The sequence below is a fragment of the Monodon monoceros genome, unplaced genomic scaffold (assembly GCF_005190385.1).
Source record: "Monodon monoceros isolate NGI ecotype Baffin Bay Population unplaced genomic scaffold, NGI_Narwhal_1 Super_Scaffold_18, whole genome shotgun sequence".
In the NCBI taxonomy this organism is placed as follows: domain Eukaryota; kingdom Metazoa; phylum Chordata; class Mammalia; order Artiodactyla; family Monodontidae; genus Monodon; species Monodon monoceros.
In genome coordinates, this window is record NW_021703774.1 from 107126542 (window position 1) to 107145701 (window position 19160).

The following is a 19160-nucleotide window of genomic DNA, read 5'->3' on the forward strand; positions in this document are numbered from 1 at the left end:
TTGACTATAGTTCTTCCTCATTGAGGATTAAGTTGAACATGATCATCTCTAGCAGAGATAAAGAATGTCGGTATAGAACTTACTTCCTTTCCAGGGCTGCATGAGAAGTCTTAGTAGATATAAACATTGACCAGTAGTGCTTGGCATATAATATGTACTCAGCAAATGTCTGAACTGGATTCTCTCTGCTGTTTGTCTCACTCTAATCTGAGAACTGTTTTTGATCAGAGAAAAATGAACCTGTTTATCTACTGCCACGTGTCATGACTAATTGGCCTTGTCACAGATTGATAAAGGATAAAGTGATTCAAGTCATTAGTAAAAGGAAGTCATTACAAATGATCAGATGAAATCTACTTGCTTCAAATGAAGCTTTAATCACATTAATACTTCCATAAGTGTTTGTGGTTTCTAAATGATCAGAATCTGTATGTAGCGTGAAAGGTGTAGACGATAATTTAGAGAGTTAGCAGCTCTGGAAATTTCATAGTTAAAACATAAAAACTTTATATGCTTCATTTAATGATATTTTAAAGAGTGATTTCCAGTGGTTACAGAGAAGGAGGAATAATCCTAGAATTCTTAAACTATTATATGAGGAGCTGAATTCTAGGACTTCTTTTCTCTACTGAATTTGTAAATTTTAACTGGGTTTACCAGTCCTAAAGGGACTCACTTAATAGAAAATGCTTTTTTTAGGTGCAGAAATTACAAAACATTATTGCAAGTCGAGCTACTCAATATAATCATGATATGAAGAGAAAAGAGCGTGAATATAATAAACTAAAGGAACGTCTACATCAACTTGTTATGAACAAGAAGGATAAAAAAATAGGTAAGGAGCAGCTGGCTAAGATAAAGCAAAGGGAACAAATAAGCTAGTATTACACTAAGAAATAAATGTAGAGGGATTGAGCTCAATAATTCATGAAGTGTCCTTTTCATGCTTTATACAATTGATTTTAGATGGTATATATCCATGTAAACTAGAAATTGAGACAACTGGTTAGTTGAAAAATAGTAATTTTGCTTTGCTCCATTAGTTGCATATAAGAATTGCATATATATTTGTTAAACATGACAGATGTAGGATTAATCCACAGAGAAAAGCTAAGCCAGAGGACACTTTAACCTTTCATAGCAAAGAACTGATTATATTAAAAATCAGGATCAGTTTCTGAGTACCAAAAGTGTGATTTTTGAGTTAACTTCATAAAATGGTTCATCAGGCCAAATCATTCATGTCAGTTTGAGTTCTTTTAAATTAGTTTAGCAGTGCTTTTTTTTTTTTTTTTTTTTTGCGGTACGCGGGCCTCTCACTGTTGTGGCCTCTCCTGTTGCGGAGCACAGGCTCCGGACGCGCAGGCTCAGCGGCCGTGGCTCACGGGCCCAGCTGCTCTGCGGCATGTGGGATCTTCCTGGACCGGGGCACGAACCCGTGTCCCCTGCATCGGCAGGCGGACTCTCAACCACTGCGCCACCAGGGAAACCCTAGCTGTGCATATTTGAAGTACAGCCGACTGTGAAAGTTTTGTTTGTTAAAGTATACTTTTTTTCTATTATTCTTTTGAAACTTAATTTACAACTTATTTCATTCAAGTTTGTGCATAATTCCAAGTAAATAGTGTAGATTAAAAAGTAGAACTTCACTATTCAGCCGTAGAAAAGAACGAAATAATGCCATTTGCAGCAACATGGATGCAAGCAGAGATTATCATACTAAGTGAAGTAAGTCAGAAGGAGAAAGACAAATACCATATGATATCACTTATATGTGGAATCTAAAATATGGCACAAATGATCCTATCTACAAAACAGAAACAGACTCATAGACATAGAGAACAGACTTATGGTTGCCATGGGGGAGGGGAAGAAGGAGGAGGGGTGGACTGGGAGTTTGGGGTTAATAGATGCAAACTATTACATTTAGAATGGATAAACAACAAGGTCCTACTGTATGGCAAAGGGAACTATATCCAATCTCCTGGGATAAACCATAGTGGGAAAGAATATAAATGAAGAATGTATATATGTGTAATAACTGAGTCATTTAGCTGTACAGTAGAAACTAGCACAACACTGTAAATTAACTGTAATTCAATAAAAAGAAAAATAGAACTACACACACACAAAAGTAGAACTACACAGATAAAGTGTTGCTGGCCTGCCAAGATTCAGGGAACAGGAAATATGTGCATTGATTTATTGAAGAGTGGTTTCCAAGTGGGCTATAGGCTGTCATCTAACCTACATTATACATTATTCTGAACTTGGACTTGCATACAACAGCTGATGAGCAGATGTTTCAAGCTGTCACATGGTGGGCTAAGCCTGTTACCAGCAAGCAGTTCAGTGTTCACTGTGTCACTGTCATTCTGTACAGCAGCGCTGTTGCAGTTTTTTGAACATTTTATTTTAAAATTATTGAAAAATTTAAGTATGATAAGTAGCAGTTAAGACAAGGTTAGAAATCAAAGTATTCTGAGATTATAAATCTTAAACTTGGACACTTATTGGTTTTTAAGATTGGTTAACCTTGTGTTCATTCATAAAGGGAATAGCAAAATTAAAGAGCAGGATGAAATGCTAGAAGTATAAAATGTAACAGCGAAGTTTACTAAATACTTGACCCTATAGCGGAGCCCTTATATTATGGTCGTCTGGCTCTTTTCCTGGTCCAGACCCAACTGGAAGTGACAGTTCTGTAATGATTTTTATCAGCTCTAAAATTATAATAACTTATTCTCATCTTTTTTCCTTCTTATGCCAACTGCTTTCATCTCTACCTGGGGCAGAAGAGACATTAATACTGTCAGGAGCCTTGTCTCCTTTGATGATGAGGATGATGGTGGTCATGATACAGGGCATGGCAAACTTTTTCTGTAGTGATCCAAATAGTAAATATTTTGAGGTTTGTGGGTTCTGTGGTCTTTTGTCACTCTGCCACTGTAGTGCAAAAGTAGCTATAGAAAAGAGATGAACAAATGGTGTGGCTATGTTCTAATAAAACTTTATTTACAAAATCAGGCAGCTGCCCACAGGCCATAGTTTACTAGCCCCGATGATAAAATTAATAATGATAATTAAATGAACACTTATTAAGTGCTTACTGCGTTAAGTACTTTAACATTTCTTTCACTCTTCACAACTCTTTGATAGATACTTTCATTATTCCTACCCGATTGATGAAGAAACAGGCTTAGCAGTTAAGTAACTTGCCAAGATCTCAGGCTTATGAGTGATGGAACTGGAACTTAAAATCTGGGCTGTTTGAGCCTAAATCCTAATTTGTATACCAGTTGACTTACGTCCCTAATGCATGTAGACCGTTAGGGTTTTAAACACTTAAACTTGTGTGGTAAGAATTGGTTTTGTTCTGTGTGTTCATGTTTGTAGCTATGGAAGTTTTAAATTACGTGGGGAGAGCCGATGGAAAAAGAGGCTCCTGGAGGACGGGTAAAACTGAAGCCAGGTAAGGCACGAATGAAACTGACACATTTAATCAGACTTCCCTTTCTATACTGCATTTTCATACTGACAGTTTCTTTCTCAGGAACGAAGATGAAATGTATAAAATTCTCTTGAATGATTATGAATATCGTCAGAAACAAATCCTAATGGAAAATGCTGAACTTAAGAAGGTTCTTCAGCAAATGAAAAAGGAAATGATTTCTCTTCTTTCTCCCCAAAAGCAGAAACCTAGAGAAAGAGCAGATGATAGTACAGGAACTGTAAGTGGCTCTTTCCTCTCTAATACAGTCTTCAGATCGCTGATTAGAACAATTAAAACAGTAGATAGGGATTCTCAGTGGGGACGCTGTTGATATTTTGCGCAGGACGCTCACTGCTGTGCTACCCCCAGTCACTCTGACAACCAAAAAAATGTCCCTGTAAGTTTCCAGACATGCCCTAGGAAATGATGGAGGTGATTTTCTGGGGACTTAATCTGTGCCAAGCACCATGAAAAGCACTTTATAAGCATTGTCTCATTTTAGTCTTATAATAATTGATGCTTTGGGTACTATGACTATCCCTATTTTATAGGTGAGGAAATTGAGGCACAAAAGCTATCTCAGTATCACGCATGACAGAACTAGGATTTGAATCCAAGTCTGTCTCACTCCAGAGCTCATGCTTTTAACCACTGTGCCAAATATCCTTTAAGTAGCTTAAATGTTGAGTAACTTTAGCAGGCTCTACTTTTCAGAGAGTGAAACTTTTATTAACTTTGGGAACCAAAGAATCACTTAGTCCATAAATTTATTGAATGTTCATTATGTGTTCTAGTCCCTGGAGAGAAAAAGCTGAGAAGATTTTGACTGTTTCCTTTGCCTTAGTTCAGGCTGCTAAAGCAAAGTACCATAGACTGGTTGGCTTATAAACAAACAAAAATTTATTTCTCGCAATTCTGGAGGCAATCAGGATGCCAGCAGGGTTGGTGTCTGTGAGGGTCCTTTTCATGGTTGGATTGCTGACTTCTTTCATCCTCACACGGTGGGAAAAGGTGAGAGGGCTCACTGGGGCCCCATTTATGAGGGCTTCACCCTCATGACCTAATCACTTCCCTAAGATCACCCACCTCCGAATGCCATCACATTGGAGGTTAGGATTTCAACATGAGAATTTTGAGAGAACACAAACATTCAGACCATTGCATCCCACAGGAACCTTTTTTGAGAGAGACAGGCATATAGAGAAGTAATTATTATACACATTAACAGCTATAATAGGGTGGTACAGTGTGTAAAATAAAACAATTATGGCAATCAAGAAAGGCATCACAGGGGAAGTCACATTTGAATTGGCCCTTAGTAGGCGTTTTTTGAGGTAGAAAGCCTGGGGAAATCATTTGATGAGGGCATAACATGAAGAGGTCAGAAAAAAAAGTCATGTAATGGTGAAAATGTTTTTAAACTTAGTTCTTTACATATAAATTTAAATTCTGGACTCAAGCAAGTTCACATTAGTAACTAAAACCTGAAAATAACAATGTTGATGAAGAGTAGTAATTACCAGTAAGTCACCCAACATGTTTTATTAACCTATGTTTGAGGATTATTTTGTGGTTTCACAAATCAGCCCAACTGATAAGCTCATCTCCTTTTTTTTTCTTCTTTAAAAAAAGAACCTGAATGTTCTTTTTAGACTCTCCAATTTGGGGTCTGCTTGACATATCTTATATTCAGTTAACTAACCTTTTCTCTCAAAGTCTATCACTTTGGGTCAGTTCTTAACACTCACTAATACCTTGCCAGGGTTAGCATAGTTTCTGTAACTCCTGTGGTTTCTTCAGTTTTGGACCCAACCTTTACTAATGTTTCATTACCAGCTTTTAGTCAGCAAAAGTAGGTAGTAAATCAAGGAGATCTTTTTCAGATGATAGTATTCTGTATAATTTCTCATAATTCAAGTGTTGAAGTTTGGAGAAACAATAATATCTTAAGTGTATTTTCTGTTTTTTAAAAGATCCTTTTTTTCGAGATACATTATCTCTTAAAATTTAAGTAATTCACCCATTCCTTACTTGTAAGGAAAGATTTTGGCCCATTATAGCAAGAAGGGTAAGACATAACCTTGGAATGCCTAGGTAGCATCCAAATTTTCATTTATTATTTTGCTTAATTGTAGCCAAAATATATACCCAAAATTCACGTTAGATGCATTTTTAATTTTTTTGTGGTTTTAGAGTTTCACTCAATCTGGCAATTATTAATGTGCAGCAGTTAATTTTAATAATGAATTTGTAGCATCCTGGTGTGCCTTGAAATGTATAGCAGAGAAGGTGTAGCCCCTTGGAAGAATTACTGTCAGGTAGCTCCAGAGTGTTGATTGGCAAGAACCAGAGTCACAGTGAGCCACACCCTGGGTTTTTCCCCACCTACGCCCCCCGGGAGACCTAGACCTCTACCAACCCATTGCTGACCTCGGACTGTTGATACAGTTCTTCAGACTCAGTCACTCCCTCACTCCTGCTGCATCTATCGGTACATGTGGGAACAGTCTAATCAGCCCTTCTTTCTTTTCAGCGTCTCTTCTTTTTTTTTTTTTTTTTCCCCAGCAAGATATATTGTTCAAATTAGTTAAGTATATGTATCTACTATCCTAATTTGTTAATAACAAATTAGGACCATTTTATGTAGATGCAGGTTATTATGACTAAATGTATTATGAATACATTTTGTATTGCTTCCCTATGTTCTTTATCCTGCTTTTAACTTTATTTGATCATATCAGTGAAGGTTGCTACATTTTCCTGTGATTTAATCTGAAAATGCATGTAAATAGAGTACAGAGAAAAATATCTCCAGTTTTATAAAATAAAAATTATATGAGAAAAATAGGATTAACAGTTGCTTTTACTTTGGAGATTATTTCACAGGTTTATTTGTCAAAGCAACCAAAAATTGGAGGCAAGTTGGACTGGAGCTGTGTGACATCAGGAAAGTTAGTCTGCTTCTCTAAGCTTCAGTTTCCGCACGTGGTAACATGATTTGAGGACTAATTAACATGTGAAAGCACCTAATAGCATGAGGCAGGTTCCTCTTCCTTACACTTTTGACACTAACTATGTTGGGCTTCAAATTCAGCTTTGAAGAGACCTGAGTTGGGGAATTTCTATCTTCAGTATTAATTGCTTTTTCTCAAGACATTTATGTTAAGGACTGGGTCATTTATGCTTCAGATACAGCACAGAAATGATTTTGATATGTGTCTCTGACCCAGTCTGATGACTACTGCCTGAGTGTCTAAAGCCATTTTAAGATTCTGGTCTTTCCCTCTCATCTCTGGCCACTTGCAGGTTATCTCTGATATTGAAGAAGATGCTGGGGAACTGAGTAGAGAGAGTACGTGGGACCTTTCCTGTGAAACTGTGAGAGAGCAGCTTACCAACAGCATCAGAAAACAGTGGAGAATTTTGAAAAGTCATGTAGAAAAACTTGATAACCAAGGTAAGTGCTGCCTGACTACAGGTAGATTGAGCTGTGACACTCAGTAAGCTGACTTCAGTCAGTCACCTAGAAAGGCAAGTTACGGGCTCAGACTGAAGTCCTTAGCTCAGTCTGGTGGTTTGAAAAGCAAGACTCTGCCTACTTCCAGACATGCGGTTTGAACCTCACTGAGAAAAAATGCTTTGCTCTCAGAGTGAATGTCTCTGAAAAAAGGACATCATATGTCCATCTGCTCTGAGTGCAGAAGACAATTGAATAAAGTGAACTGAGTCTCTTACTGTATCATGGAAATCGGGAAAATGTTAATCATAATATAGTATAAATATGAACCTTTTGCTTATTATTCCTAGATACTTGCCTATTCCTAGGTTGCTAATAATTCATTTCTAAATTATTTTCAAAATAATAGACGCTTGTTGCAAAGTATCAATTAGGAAGTGTTGGTTTGGCCAAAAAGTTCGTTCGGTTAAGGAATACCTTGTTCAGTAAAGTTCTTGGGTCACTTGTAGACATGTGGGTGGACCTAGAGACTGTCATACAGAGTGAAGTAAGTCAGAAAGAGAAAAATAGTGTATATTAACTCATATATGTGGAATCTAGAAAAATGGTACAGATGAACTGGTTTGCAAGGCAGAAACACAGAGACACAGATGTAGAGAACGAACATATGGACACCAAGCGGGGAAAGCAGGGGGCGGACAATGGTGGTGGGATGAATTGGGAGATTGGGATTGACTGTATACGCTGATATGTATAAAATAGATAACTAATTAAAAAAAAAAAAAGAAAATTCTTTAAAAAAAACAAAACAATAGACATCTGATGCAGAATATCAATTAGGTATTGGGTTGGCCAGAAAGTTCGTTCGGTTAGTAAATATATTGTTCTTGGTGGAAATGAAAAAATGTCTTTTATTTTTACTTAAAAAACCGAACGAACTTTTTGGCCAACCCAATATATAAAGTAGAATATTCAGGTCTCTATTCCCTATGTGTAACACCTAATAGTTTGGTGCATACCTTTCTAGACCTTTCCCTGTGTGCTCGCAAAATATTTATTTTAAGTGTATACGAACCAAAAATTGAATATTACATGTTTTTTTTCCTACACTGTGCTTTTTTCACTTAACAGTCTATTATTTTAGATACCACTTCTTGTCATTATAGATAGTGTAAATAGATATATATAGATGAATATATCCTTATTTTATATTTGTTAAGATTCGCATGCTTTTAAATCAAGAAAATTAAGATTTCTGCTAAGTAAATGAAGTCTATTTAAAGAAAATTTATTCTAAATGGTCAAAAATGACAAACTCAGTGCTAATTGTCTCCAAAAGTAAAGAGCAATCAGTAAAATTATAGTATCAAAATTACTTTACATGAGATTTTATTGATTTCAGTCATCATTGTCTATTAGTAAATAGCAAGTATTTTCGGACTTCATATTTGTTGAATTTAATAACAGCAAGATTTGTAGCACTGCACTGATCTTTGAGGAAGTGTCAAAAGAACATAGTTTATGAATGTTAATTTTTCTGTGAATATAGGTTGTACATTTTTAATTAGGACATAATCGTGAATAAATATGAATTACAGATTAAATGTTGACAATAGAGCTCTGTAAGTAAGGATATCATTTAGTCCAGAAATAGCATGAATTTATAGTTGCCATGAACTCCTTAGAGCTGCTTTGTGCTTTTTAAAATTTTTTAGTGTTAAAATAATATACATTTTGTTTTATTTTATTATAGCTTATAGAATTTTTTAAGGGCAAAGGAAATACCTACCTTTTAGGAAACCTACAAGATTCCAGAAAGGGAAAAGTTCTGCGAGCCTTGATTTTTAAACATATGTGTCCAAACACCATAAACTAAAATGATGACTGCAAGGTTTATGTCAAATTACTGGTTTTGTGTTAGTTTCAAAGGTACACCTAGAAGGTTTTAATGATGAAGATGTAATCTCACGTCAAGACCATGAACAAGAAACTGAAAAACTTGAGTTAGAAATTCAACAGTGTAAAGAAATGATTAAAACTCAGCAGCAACTTTTACAGGTAAATGCGAGGCACCTTTTAAAGCTGGTCTCCCCTGTGAAGGGTCAGAATTTTACTTAATCTTACTATATTTTTACTCCTTTATTTCATAAGAGCTGTAGTATTTGACATTTTTCAGTCTAAACTAAGTTCTGTACTTGCCCGGAGATAGACCCCGTAGCACTCCTTAGTAGGGGCTTTGCCAGTTAGAAGCATTTGGGAAATGAGACTCCTCATTTCAGTTGACTTTCTGATTCTTTATCATTTCTCTCCTTCCCCTGAAGTTTGACCTGCTTTTCCCTTGTGTTCATTTCAACTTGTTGGAGTGTTGCAGGGACCCTCTGGAACTTACTGTGTTTTGAAATCTAATAGCAGCAGCTTGCTACCGCGTGTGATGATGACACCACTTCACTGCTCCGAGACTGCTACTTGTTGGAAGAGAAGGAACGCCTCAAAGAAGAATGGTCCCTATTTAAGGAGCAAAAGAAGAATTTCGAGAAAGAAAGACGAAGCTTTACAGAAGCAGCTATTCGCCTAGGATTGGAGGTATTTTAAGCAATTGGCTTTCCTTGTAGAGCGTTTGAAGGTCCTGGAGAGGTCAGTAGAACGCATCTAAGTTCCGCTTTTTCTTGTTTCTTTGCTATCCATTTTTTTTCTCAAGTATTTTACTAGTGATTTCACAAATAGCTTGAAATGGAAGCTATAACAGAAGGATATCATTTTGCCTTTACCAGATTTGGGAATTGAAAAAAAAAATTTTTATTGAAAAAACTATAAGCATTTATCATCCTTTTTGGGTGGCTTTATTTTATTTCGTTTTGTTTTGTTTTGTTTTATGTTATTTTTTTGGCTGCATTGGGTCCACGTTGCTGCACGCAGGCTTTCTCTAATTGCGGTAAGCAGGGGCTACTCTTCATTGCGGTGCATGGGCTTCTCATTGCAGTGGCTTCTCTTGTTGCAGAGCATGGACTCTGGGGGCACAGGCTTCAGTAGTTGAGGTGTGTGGGCTCAGTAGTTGTGGCTCATGGGCTCTAGAGCACAGGCTCAGTAGTTGTGGTGTACGGGCTGAGTTGCTCTGCGGCGTGTGGGATCCTTCTGGACCAGGGATCGAACCCGTGTCCCCTGCATTGGCAGGCGGATTCTTAACCGCTGCGCTGCCAGGAAAGTCCGTTGGGTGGCTTTCTACTGTTAAGGGTTTAGCTTCACACAAGAGGTTTCTTTTGGGCATCTGTCATGTCTCCACTGTCAGTAGGTGTAGAGTCAGAAGAGAGTGCAACCAAGAACATGTCTTTTGTTTTTAAAAAAGGGGGTTAGGGGTAGAATACAGCAAAAATAAAGTTCTCTCTCTCTCCATCCCCTTACCCAGGGATGAATGCATTAACAGTTAACAGTTTGAACTGTGTGTGTATACACTTCGACAGGTCGCTTTTTTATTTAGCAGTGTATTACCTACATATTTCCTTTTCAAAAATTAGAGAAGTAATGTCTGAAAATGGTTTAAAAAAAGAAATTCAATCCATACAAAAAGCTACAAGTTAAGACAGTATCCTCCATTCTTATTGCCAGTTTCATCCCTCAGAAGTAACCACTGTTAAAAGTTTGTGATTCTTCTGGGAAGTACTATTTTAACTTGAAATAAAGTTCAACCTTCCCAGAAGTACTATTTTGATCGATATAAGCCTATCGATCCCCCACTATGAAAGATAAGGAGTTTAGTGTCTTTATCATACCTCCCATCTACACTTTCTCATTTACATATGATTTCTTCATAATTTTTTTTTTCCTTTTTGAAGCTACTTTTTAAAGAATTATTTCTCCTGGTTGACTTTCTTGCTTTAAGTAAATTTGTTTAATGCTTCCATTTCAGGTTTGCTCAACTTCAGACAGTACAGGTTTATCCCTTGTTGCACTGCTCTTACCCTTCGGCTCCCCAGGTTTTGTCTGTGATATTAGTTTTCATTGTCAAGGATTATCACGTTTATATTCCGCCTTTTAATACAATTCAGGTGTAAGTACTTTGTCTAAGATGGAGACTTAAGAATTAAAAACCAGACAGAACGTTGGTAACGTAGTGATTATGTAAATGTTATTCATTCTATAGCCAAGTAATTTTTTTGGACACATAAAAAATATTCTGTTATTAAGATTTTGCCACATGGAGGAAAATCTTCCATGTATCACTATGTAGTAAATACTTTGGCTTTCTTTGTAGCTTCCTTTATGATTTCCTGCATCAGATTCAACTTATATCTCATGTATAGTCTCTTTCTTCGGTTCCTTTTCCAATTTGCTGTATTACTTTCTTGAGTCATTTTCTCATAAGTAGCGTGTGAGTGAAAAATATTCTGAATTCTGGAATATCCGAAAAATACATTCTTACTTGATTGGTTTGGCTGGATATAGAATTTAGTTTTCCAACTTTTCCCCTCACAACTTTGGAGTTATTCCATTTCTTCCAGTGTTTTGTTTTGCTCACGAGAAGCCTGGCTGTTATATAGCCTGTATTACTTTGTAGATACCTGTGTTTTGTTTTTCCCCCTCTCTGGAAGCTTTTGGAATTTTATGTTCTTAAGAGTTCTGCAATTTTACCAGGAAAAGTCTGGGTAGCTCCTTTCGGCCTGAAGACACTATATTTCTTCAGCTTAGGGATATTTTCTTCAATTCTGTATTTTTTCCTTCTTCTCTTGCATTCTGGAACTTCTGTTAGACAAATGTTTTGCCTTCTGACTACATCTATAGATTGACTTTATGTCCTGAATTCAGGAATATTTTCTCACTCTTATCTTGGGCATCACCAACCTGGTATTCAGCAAAGGTCAGTTTTATTATTCACTTCATCCACTGAGTTTTTGTTTCAGAATTTATCTTTTAAGTTTTCTAGTGTCCTTATTTTCTGCTTTTTTGGGGGTATACCATTATATTTTACAGATATAAATCTGATAATTTTTGTTGTTTGAAAAAAAAGTTTATCTTGAACTGTTTCCCTTGGCCAGTTCTCTTTATTTATCCTGGCCGTGTTTCTTTTATGCTGTTAGTTTTCTTCAGATGTCTGGTGATCCATGATTTTGTATTAATATTTATGAATGAAAGACTATACGTTATCTTAAGTAGCTGACATGACCTTCCTCTGTAATTACAAAAGCCTGTGTCATCAATAGCTATCTTCCTCAGGAGGCAAAAACAGTTTGCACCAGCATTTCCTCCTGTCTTATGGGCTCACCTGTGTTTCTGAGCCCATATCCCCCCACCACCCCTGATGCTACTCCAAGAGATACTCTTGCTGCTTTGCATTACCACTCCCCATTCTCTGCCTGAGACTCTGTCTGCCTCTGGTCACTGAGGACAGTGGGGCCAGTGAAGGATGGGAAGGAAGTATGAGAGACCCGAGGGGAGAGGGAGAATTCAGGATTGCTAATTAGCTATTCAGGAGGAGGAGGTTTGACATAGGCCCGAAAGCTGCTAGTACTGGGAGATGGTTGGAGGATGAGATCAGTGCTTGATGAAGTCATATCTCTTTTTGTTTTTCAAGTGATTAGTTTACAGTGGGGTAAATGTCAATTTTTCTGTCATTTGTAATCTTATATTTACCATGTTTTGTGTGTTCAAAAGTTATGCTCATATTCCATATGTTTAAAGTTATGCTAACATGCTTATCATTTTGTGTTATACACTTGAATTTATTCAGAATTGATGTGAAAATAGTAGTTGGCTTGTCAGGAGACACAGGTGAATTTTTATTTTTTAAACGTAATTTTCTTAACTGAAATTTTTCTTAGTTTTCTAGGGTTAATTCCTTTGACTAAATATATAGAGATAATCAGAGAGCAGACACAAATAGCTAGAGAAATCGTGTGAAATGGCAATTGTGTGAACGTTGAAGTATTGATCGGTATTTCTTTGGTTTGCTTGTGATGGTAGAGAAAGGCATTTGAAGAAGAAAGAGCCAGTTGGTTAAAGCAACAGTTTCTAAATATGACTACCTTTGACCACCAGAACTCAGAAAATGTGAAACTTTTCAGTGCCTTCTCAGGAAGTGAGTACTTCATAAACTCTTTAATCTGAAAATGCATGTAAATAAAGTACTGTAGATTATTATTAATCTATAACTTTAGCAGTCACCAGTAAGAACTCTCTAATTGGAACTAAAAATTAACTTTGATATTTTATTTGCTGGAGTCAAAATAGAAATGACAGGAGGACTTTGCATACCCAGAGCAACTTTTGTTGTGAATGTAATAATGTCAAGTTTTGAAAATTCACAGTCTAGAAATATTTTTTAAACTAGATCCTTCTAAATGTTCGTGGACTGTGCATAACAAAGATCACCGGATTACCTAGACTAGACTCAAAGGGCTACAGTGGATATTTAATTTGTTCTCTCACACCTCACTTAGAACTGCAAATGAATCTCGTCTAGGACCCTAGTTAATTACCTTCACTATGTTTAATGCTTTTCCATATGTAGTGCCTTTTTTCCTTCCTTTTTTTTTCTTTTTTAAACAGGTTCTGATTGGGACAACCCTACAGTACACTCGAGGCCACGGCAAAAGAAGCCTCACGGTGCACCTAGTGGGTCTCCAGTTTGCACGTCTAAACTTACTAAATCTCTTCCTGCTTCTCCTTCTACTTCAGACTTTTGCCAGACGCGTTCCTGTGTATCTGAATATAGGTACTGGTCTATAGGTGATCTTCTTACATACTTGTTAAAGTGCTAGAGTTGCGTTGCAAAGGAAAAGTTGGCGTGTCTAGGGGGAGCACCAACAGTAGAGACTCTGGAGAGGAATTGAGTAGATTGACTCATTCATTGTACAAATATTTATTGGCTATCCATTATGTAGACACCTGTTAGGTGCTGGGAATACAGCAGTGAACAAGGTAGCTCTGGTCCCTGTCTTCTGGGAGCTAAGTCATATAATGTGATTCTTTTTATTTCACATGTAAAATACAATTTAAAATACAATCTTATTTCAGGAGTTACTTAATAATTTAATTGTATTGAATAGAAGGATATTGTTTTGATAGTTTCTGTAGAGTACCTATTTTAGAGTTTCCTGTGGTGTGCCCATTTTATTGGTGTGGAAGGACAAAGACCCGAGAAAAGCCCCCTCCCCTTGACTGGTGAAGAGGATCTGTGCCCAAGGATGACAGGGTAGACAGAGTTGCTCCCCACCCCCAGGAGAGCCAGATACTGCTTTTAACTGATGCATTGTGGTATTTTCCTCTGTCTGAAGTTGTTACATCATTTTCTAAGGTATAATATCAGTACTCTACCTCAGAGCCTATTCCAGGATTGATTTTGAACTAAGCAGATAGAACCTTCCTAGGGAAATAGAGAGGAGTAGCAAAGAGCAAAGGGACATGTCGCAGAGTGTGGTGGTGATCGCTCTCCTCTTCACTAACGTAGGAGACAGTGGCACGAGGGCCTTCCCAGGCGCCTTAGGAAGCAGGAGCCAGGGCTGCAGCGCAGTTGGCCTGTTGTAGTGAGAGAGAGACTGGTGTGGAGCTAAGTGCTGAAGACACCAGCTAGCCTTTGGACCAAGAATTGTGAAATAGATTTTTTTTTTTTTTTTTTGCGGTATGCGGGCCTCTCAGTGTTGTGGCCTCTCCCGTTGCGGAGCAGAGACTCCGGACGCGCAGGCTCAGCGGCCATGGCTCACCGGCCCAGCCGCTCTGCGGCATGTGGGATCTTCCCAGACCGGGGCACGAACCTGTGTCCCCTGCATCGGCAGGTGGACCCTCAACCACTGCGCCACCAGGGAAGCCCGAAATAGATAAATTTTTAAACAAAAATATGAAGTTTTAAAAAAGGACAAGGCACTCTCATTTGTAGTTGGCCTTTAAAAGGATTAGGACTCTAAGTAAACACTGGGGGGCAAAAAAAGGAGCTGGGGGAAGAGTCCTCCAGGCAAGTGTAGGAACCCTGAGGCTGGACACGGGTGTGTTTGTGGATGGCGAGTGTAGTTAGTGAGCACGACCAGGAGGTGTGAGGGTGGGAGGTGACATTATGTAAAAGTTCAGATGTATACACAGGTAGAGGGAATGAGGTCAGGGACCCTGTGTACCCATCACCCAAGTTCAGCAGTTACCAACTCACAACTAATATTGTTTATATACAGCCCCACTCTGCTTGTGCTCCCACCACGCACTTGAGATTTCATTTGTCAACTATGTTAGTCTGTACTTGTAAGTCGGATATCGTTCTAAGGGCAATGGAAAAGCATTGGAGACCTTTTAAGTGAGATAATGATTTTTTTAAAAATCCAAGGTTTAAAAAGATTACTTCATTTTGGGCTTCCCTGGTGGCGCAGTGGTTGAGAGTCCGCCTGCCGATGCAGGGGACGCGGGTTCGTGCCCAGGTCCGGGAAGATCCCACATGCCGCGGAGCGGCTGGGCCCGTGAGCCATGGCCGCTGAGCCTGCGCGTCCAGAGCCTGTGCTCTGCAACAGGAGAGGCCACGACAGTGAGAGGCCCACGTACGGCAAAACAAAACAAAAACAAAAACAAACAAAAAGATTACTTCATTTTATTATATGAGAAACAGATTGTAGGAGCACAAGCCAGGAGAGACAGTTAAGAAACATTAGTGGAGTTGAGGTGAGAGATGTGGTAATTTGCACCCTACGGTCATTACATGAAGACAGAACTGTGCTTGGATTTAGGCTGTGTTTTGCAGTTAGAGCCAATAGGTTGATGTGTGAAATATGGGAAGTTAAAGTTTGTTTAATTTACAATCAAAAGATAATATAAGCTCAGGGTATGTTCTTACATAGAATGTTATTGAAGCCCCCAAATTTGACCAGTCAGAACTCTGTGTATAGATTTAGACAGACATTCTGCTCACCATTTACAAATACAGGCAGCCCTCGGAGATGTTGCAGATTCAGTTCCAGACCGCTGCAATAAAGTGAGTATCGCAACAAAGCGAGATACTCAAACTTGTTGGTTTCCCAGTGCATTTAAAAGTTATGTGTGCACTGTACTGTAGTCTATGAAGTGTGCAGTAGCACTATGTCTGAAAAAACAATGTACGTACCTTAACTTAAAAATACTTTATCACTAAAACATGCTCGTTAGTCTGACAACCCAGGGTTGCCATAATCCTCCGTTTGTAAAAAAAATTCAGTATCTGCAAAGTGCCATAGGTTGAAATGCCATAAAATGAAGTATGCTTGTAATGCATTCTGTACCTAAAAGAGAACTTAGCTTAGTTGCCTCAATTATTTTTATGTATTTAAAATTTTTACATAATTATCTTTAGTTATAAAGTATTTAACATAAATATTCCTTGAAGACTTTGTTTTGTGTTTAATAAAAAGTCCAACATTTAGTACCTACATCATAGGGTACTGTGAGATTCAGTACCAATATATGTAAAGCACTTAAAACAGTACTTGGTCCATTGTAAACCTTCAGTAACAGGCTATAAAAATAAAAATATATGTAAACATAAGTGGATTATAAAAATGCTTTTCTGTTTCTTGTGTTCGAGAGCTGCACTGAACAATGTCAGTGGCATAGAAACAGAATTTTGGAGCTTAAAGAAATTTCATTAAGCTCTTCACAGATGCTGGCCACTGAGGGTAAAACAAAAGAGTCATGTAACTGGTTATCAGGAGAGAAGCTGTGCAGCTTGACATCGTTCTTGAAATTTTTAATTATTTGGTATATTTGGATTCCTGCTCCTAAAGCACCTTGGATCTGGGTTCGTAATAAGATTATGACAAAATAATTAGGAATATTTGTAGCTAATTTCTACAGCAACAACCTCATTGCTCCTTCACTGTAGAGTGGAATGTTACATACGGGCTGTGCCTGGATTCCGTGCAAAGTACCTCTTGTGCTAAGTTACGTAGAGAACTTAGTTCATCATTGATCTCATCTCATCTGAGACAGCAGGGACTCTGAATCTGAATTATAAGCAAGTTCCTTTTTTTTTTTAAGCAAGTAAGTGTAAGTAAAATTGTCAATTATGTTTTTGGTTTAGCGTTTTAGAATTAAAGCAACTTAATTTTTTTTAGGATTGCCACATTATAAGGTTGAGTTAGTTAACCAAAGTCACACCAAAAAATGAACATTTAGGCAAAAGAAGTTTTGTGAAAAAAATTACGTAAGATATTCAGTTGATAAAAATGTATTGTTCATTGGTTCAATCCCATGATTTGTAAGTAATCATTTAACTAAATTTCCTTGTTTTGAGACTGGTTGCAGAGCATACCTCGGACTGTATCTCTGAAGCTAGGGACTGTGTCTGTGTTCAGACACTTAGATTGTTATTGTCCGACACTTAAAGTTAATTGAGCATCATCGTTAAGTGCTTAGTGTGTGTTAACGCATTTGGTTCCCACCCCAACCCTGTGAGGTGTAGGTTCTATTATTATTTCCATTTTACAGCTGAGGAAGCTGAAGAACAGGGAGGGTTAACTTGCCAGAAGTGACGTAGTAAGCGGTCCAGCTGGCATATGAACATCAACCATCTGTTCAGGGTCCGGACTCCTAACCACTTTGTGGCCCTCATTAAATATATGCATGAGTGAACGGATGGAGGCTGAAAGCATGCATGAACAAATGGACGAGTGAAGAAGGAAACTGTAAAGAGATTAGAAACTAGTGACAGAAAGACGGGGTATGGGAAACGTTAGCTTTCAAAACTCACATGTTCTCTATCTACCTTAGGCTCTAGTTGGGTAGCATCCTTCACAGTAGACTGAACAGATAAAATAAATAGATGGATAGATAAAAGTGACCATGTTGAAACACTTCTGTGTTTTTGACCAGTGTGTCCTCGAAATTTACTTAGCATGAGACAAGGGAGTAATCAGATTTTAGACATTCAGGCATATCTAAGGTGTGAAAGGAGGAGGAGATGATGATTGAGATCTCCCTTTTCTTTCCCCAACAGTTCAATCAGTGTGCTAAATACAGCCCCTGAAGAATCTAAGCCAAATCAGGTTGGAAGAGAATGTACAAATCAGAAGTGGAGCGTGGCATCAAGGCCTGATTCACAGGAAGGTTGCTGTAGTGGATGCTCCTCGACCCACGCGGATGCTCACATAGAGAAGGATGACTTACCTTAGACATGTGAACTGGGATTTTTTTTTTTTTTTTCATTAACATGTTCATCAAATTTCACATCTGAGTTGAAACAGGGTGTGTTATAAAGTCAATCATCTCTAATAATTTAAAATGGTCTGTGTTGTTTGTTTGGACTTCCCTGTTCCTCCCCCAAAGAGCTAAAATGTTAAATCTATTTAAAAGGATATAAAAGCTTTGGATATGTATTTTTAGTAACAGAAGCACCTGGTTCTGTGAATAAAGGAATGTATAAACGTTTGGATGCAAACAAAGCACTAGAATGAGTTTCCTCTTATAGGTATTAAAAATAGCACTTTTAGGAAACTGGTTATTGTAAATGTTTAATTTTGTCTCATATATAGTTGGCATTGGAAGTTTAGCCTTTCCTTGAATGTATACTGTAGCTTTTTAACAAAGCAAGTTATATATTTATTATGTTTAGTGTGATTTGAAATACCCTCTTTCATATGTTTTAAATAAAGTGAAATTTATGTATGTTTTGTACATAGATATACATGATTATGTTAAGAGGCTTTAAGATTTAAAGATTTTACACATCCATAATTATAGTATTTCATGCCAATAAAATTTTTATTAGTGATATTCTGTTTACAGATGTATTAGAGCCATTGCCACCTTATGTTTAAGAATTTTTTGAACCCATCTGAGCAATAAATACTGAAAAGGTATTCCATGAAGCCAGGTTCTTTAGATCATTAACATTACTAATGTTACATTTTGGAGATTTCTACAGCATTAGGTTCTTTTAATATGCAGGATACTACAACTTTTCAAAGGCTTATTGATTTTAGCGTAATAGAGGCGAGACAAGAGTACCTTTGGATGAAACCATTTAAGAATATTGGCTTAGGATATTTGGATGATAGAAGCTATTAAGATATTTAAGATGTTTGGATGGTGATATTTTCTCTACCAGATGGGTACCCATACCGTAACACCTATACCAGCAAAGGCTTTGTACAGTTGCCAATAATTCTTTAATAATTTTTTCAATGAGATATTTACTGATAAGGAAATCTGATAACATAAAAGCATCAGATTTTATAGTCCAGATATGGTACTCTGGACAAACTTGTCATT

General features: G+C 37.4%; 1 protein-coding gene across 4 annotated transcripts in view; it reads left to right on the forward strand.

The window, feature by feature from the left end:
- The window catches only part of SSX2IP (SSX family member 2 interacting protein), a 39807-nt gene extending 21253 nt beyond the window's left edge, over positions 1-18554 (forward strand). The window contains exons 6-14 of one of the 4 annotated variants that reach the window (XM_029231046.1): positions 700-835; positions 3397-3472; positions 3554-3731; positions 6800-6950; positions 8872-9008; positions 9363-9533; positions 12906-13020; positions 13491-13656; positions 17887-18508. In XM_029231046.1, coding sequence (XP_029086879.1) covers positions 700-835; positions 3397-3472; positions 3554-3731; positions 6800-6950; positions 8872-9008; positions 9363-9533; positions 12906-13020; positions 13491-13656; positions 17887-18061 — 1305 coding nt within the window. In that variant the 3' untranslated portion in view covers positions 18062-18508. Of the gene's footprint in view, positions 1-699; positions 836-3396; positions 3473-3553; positions 3732-6799; positions 6951-8871; positions 9009-9359; positions 9534-12905; positions 13021-13490; positions 13657-17886 lie in introns of all 4 variants that reach the window. The other 3 variants (XM_029231045.1, XM_029231047.1, XM_029231048.1) reach the window with 3 other exon arrangements.
- The last annotated feature ends 606 nt before the right edge of the window (positions 18555-19160 follow it).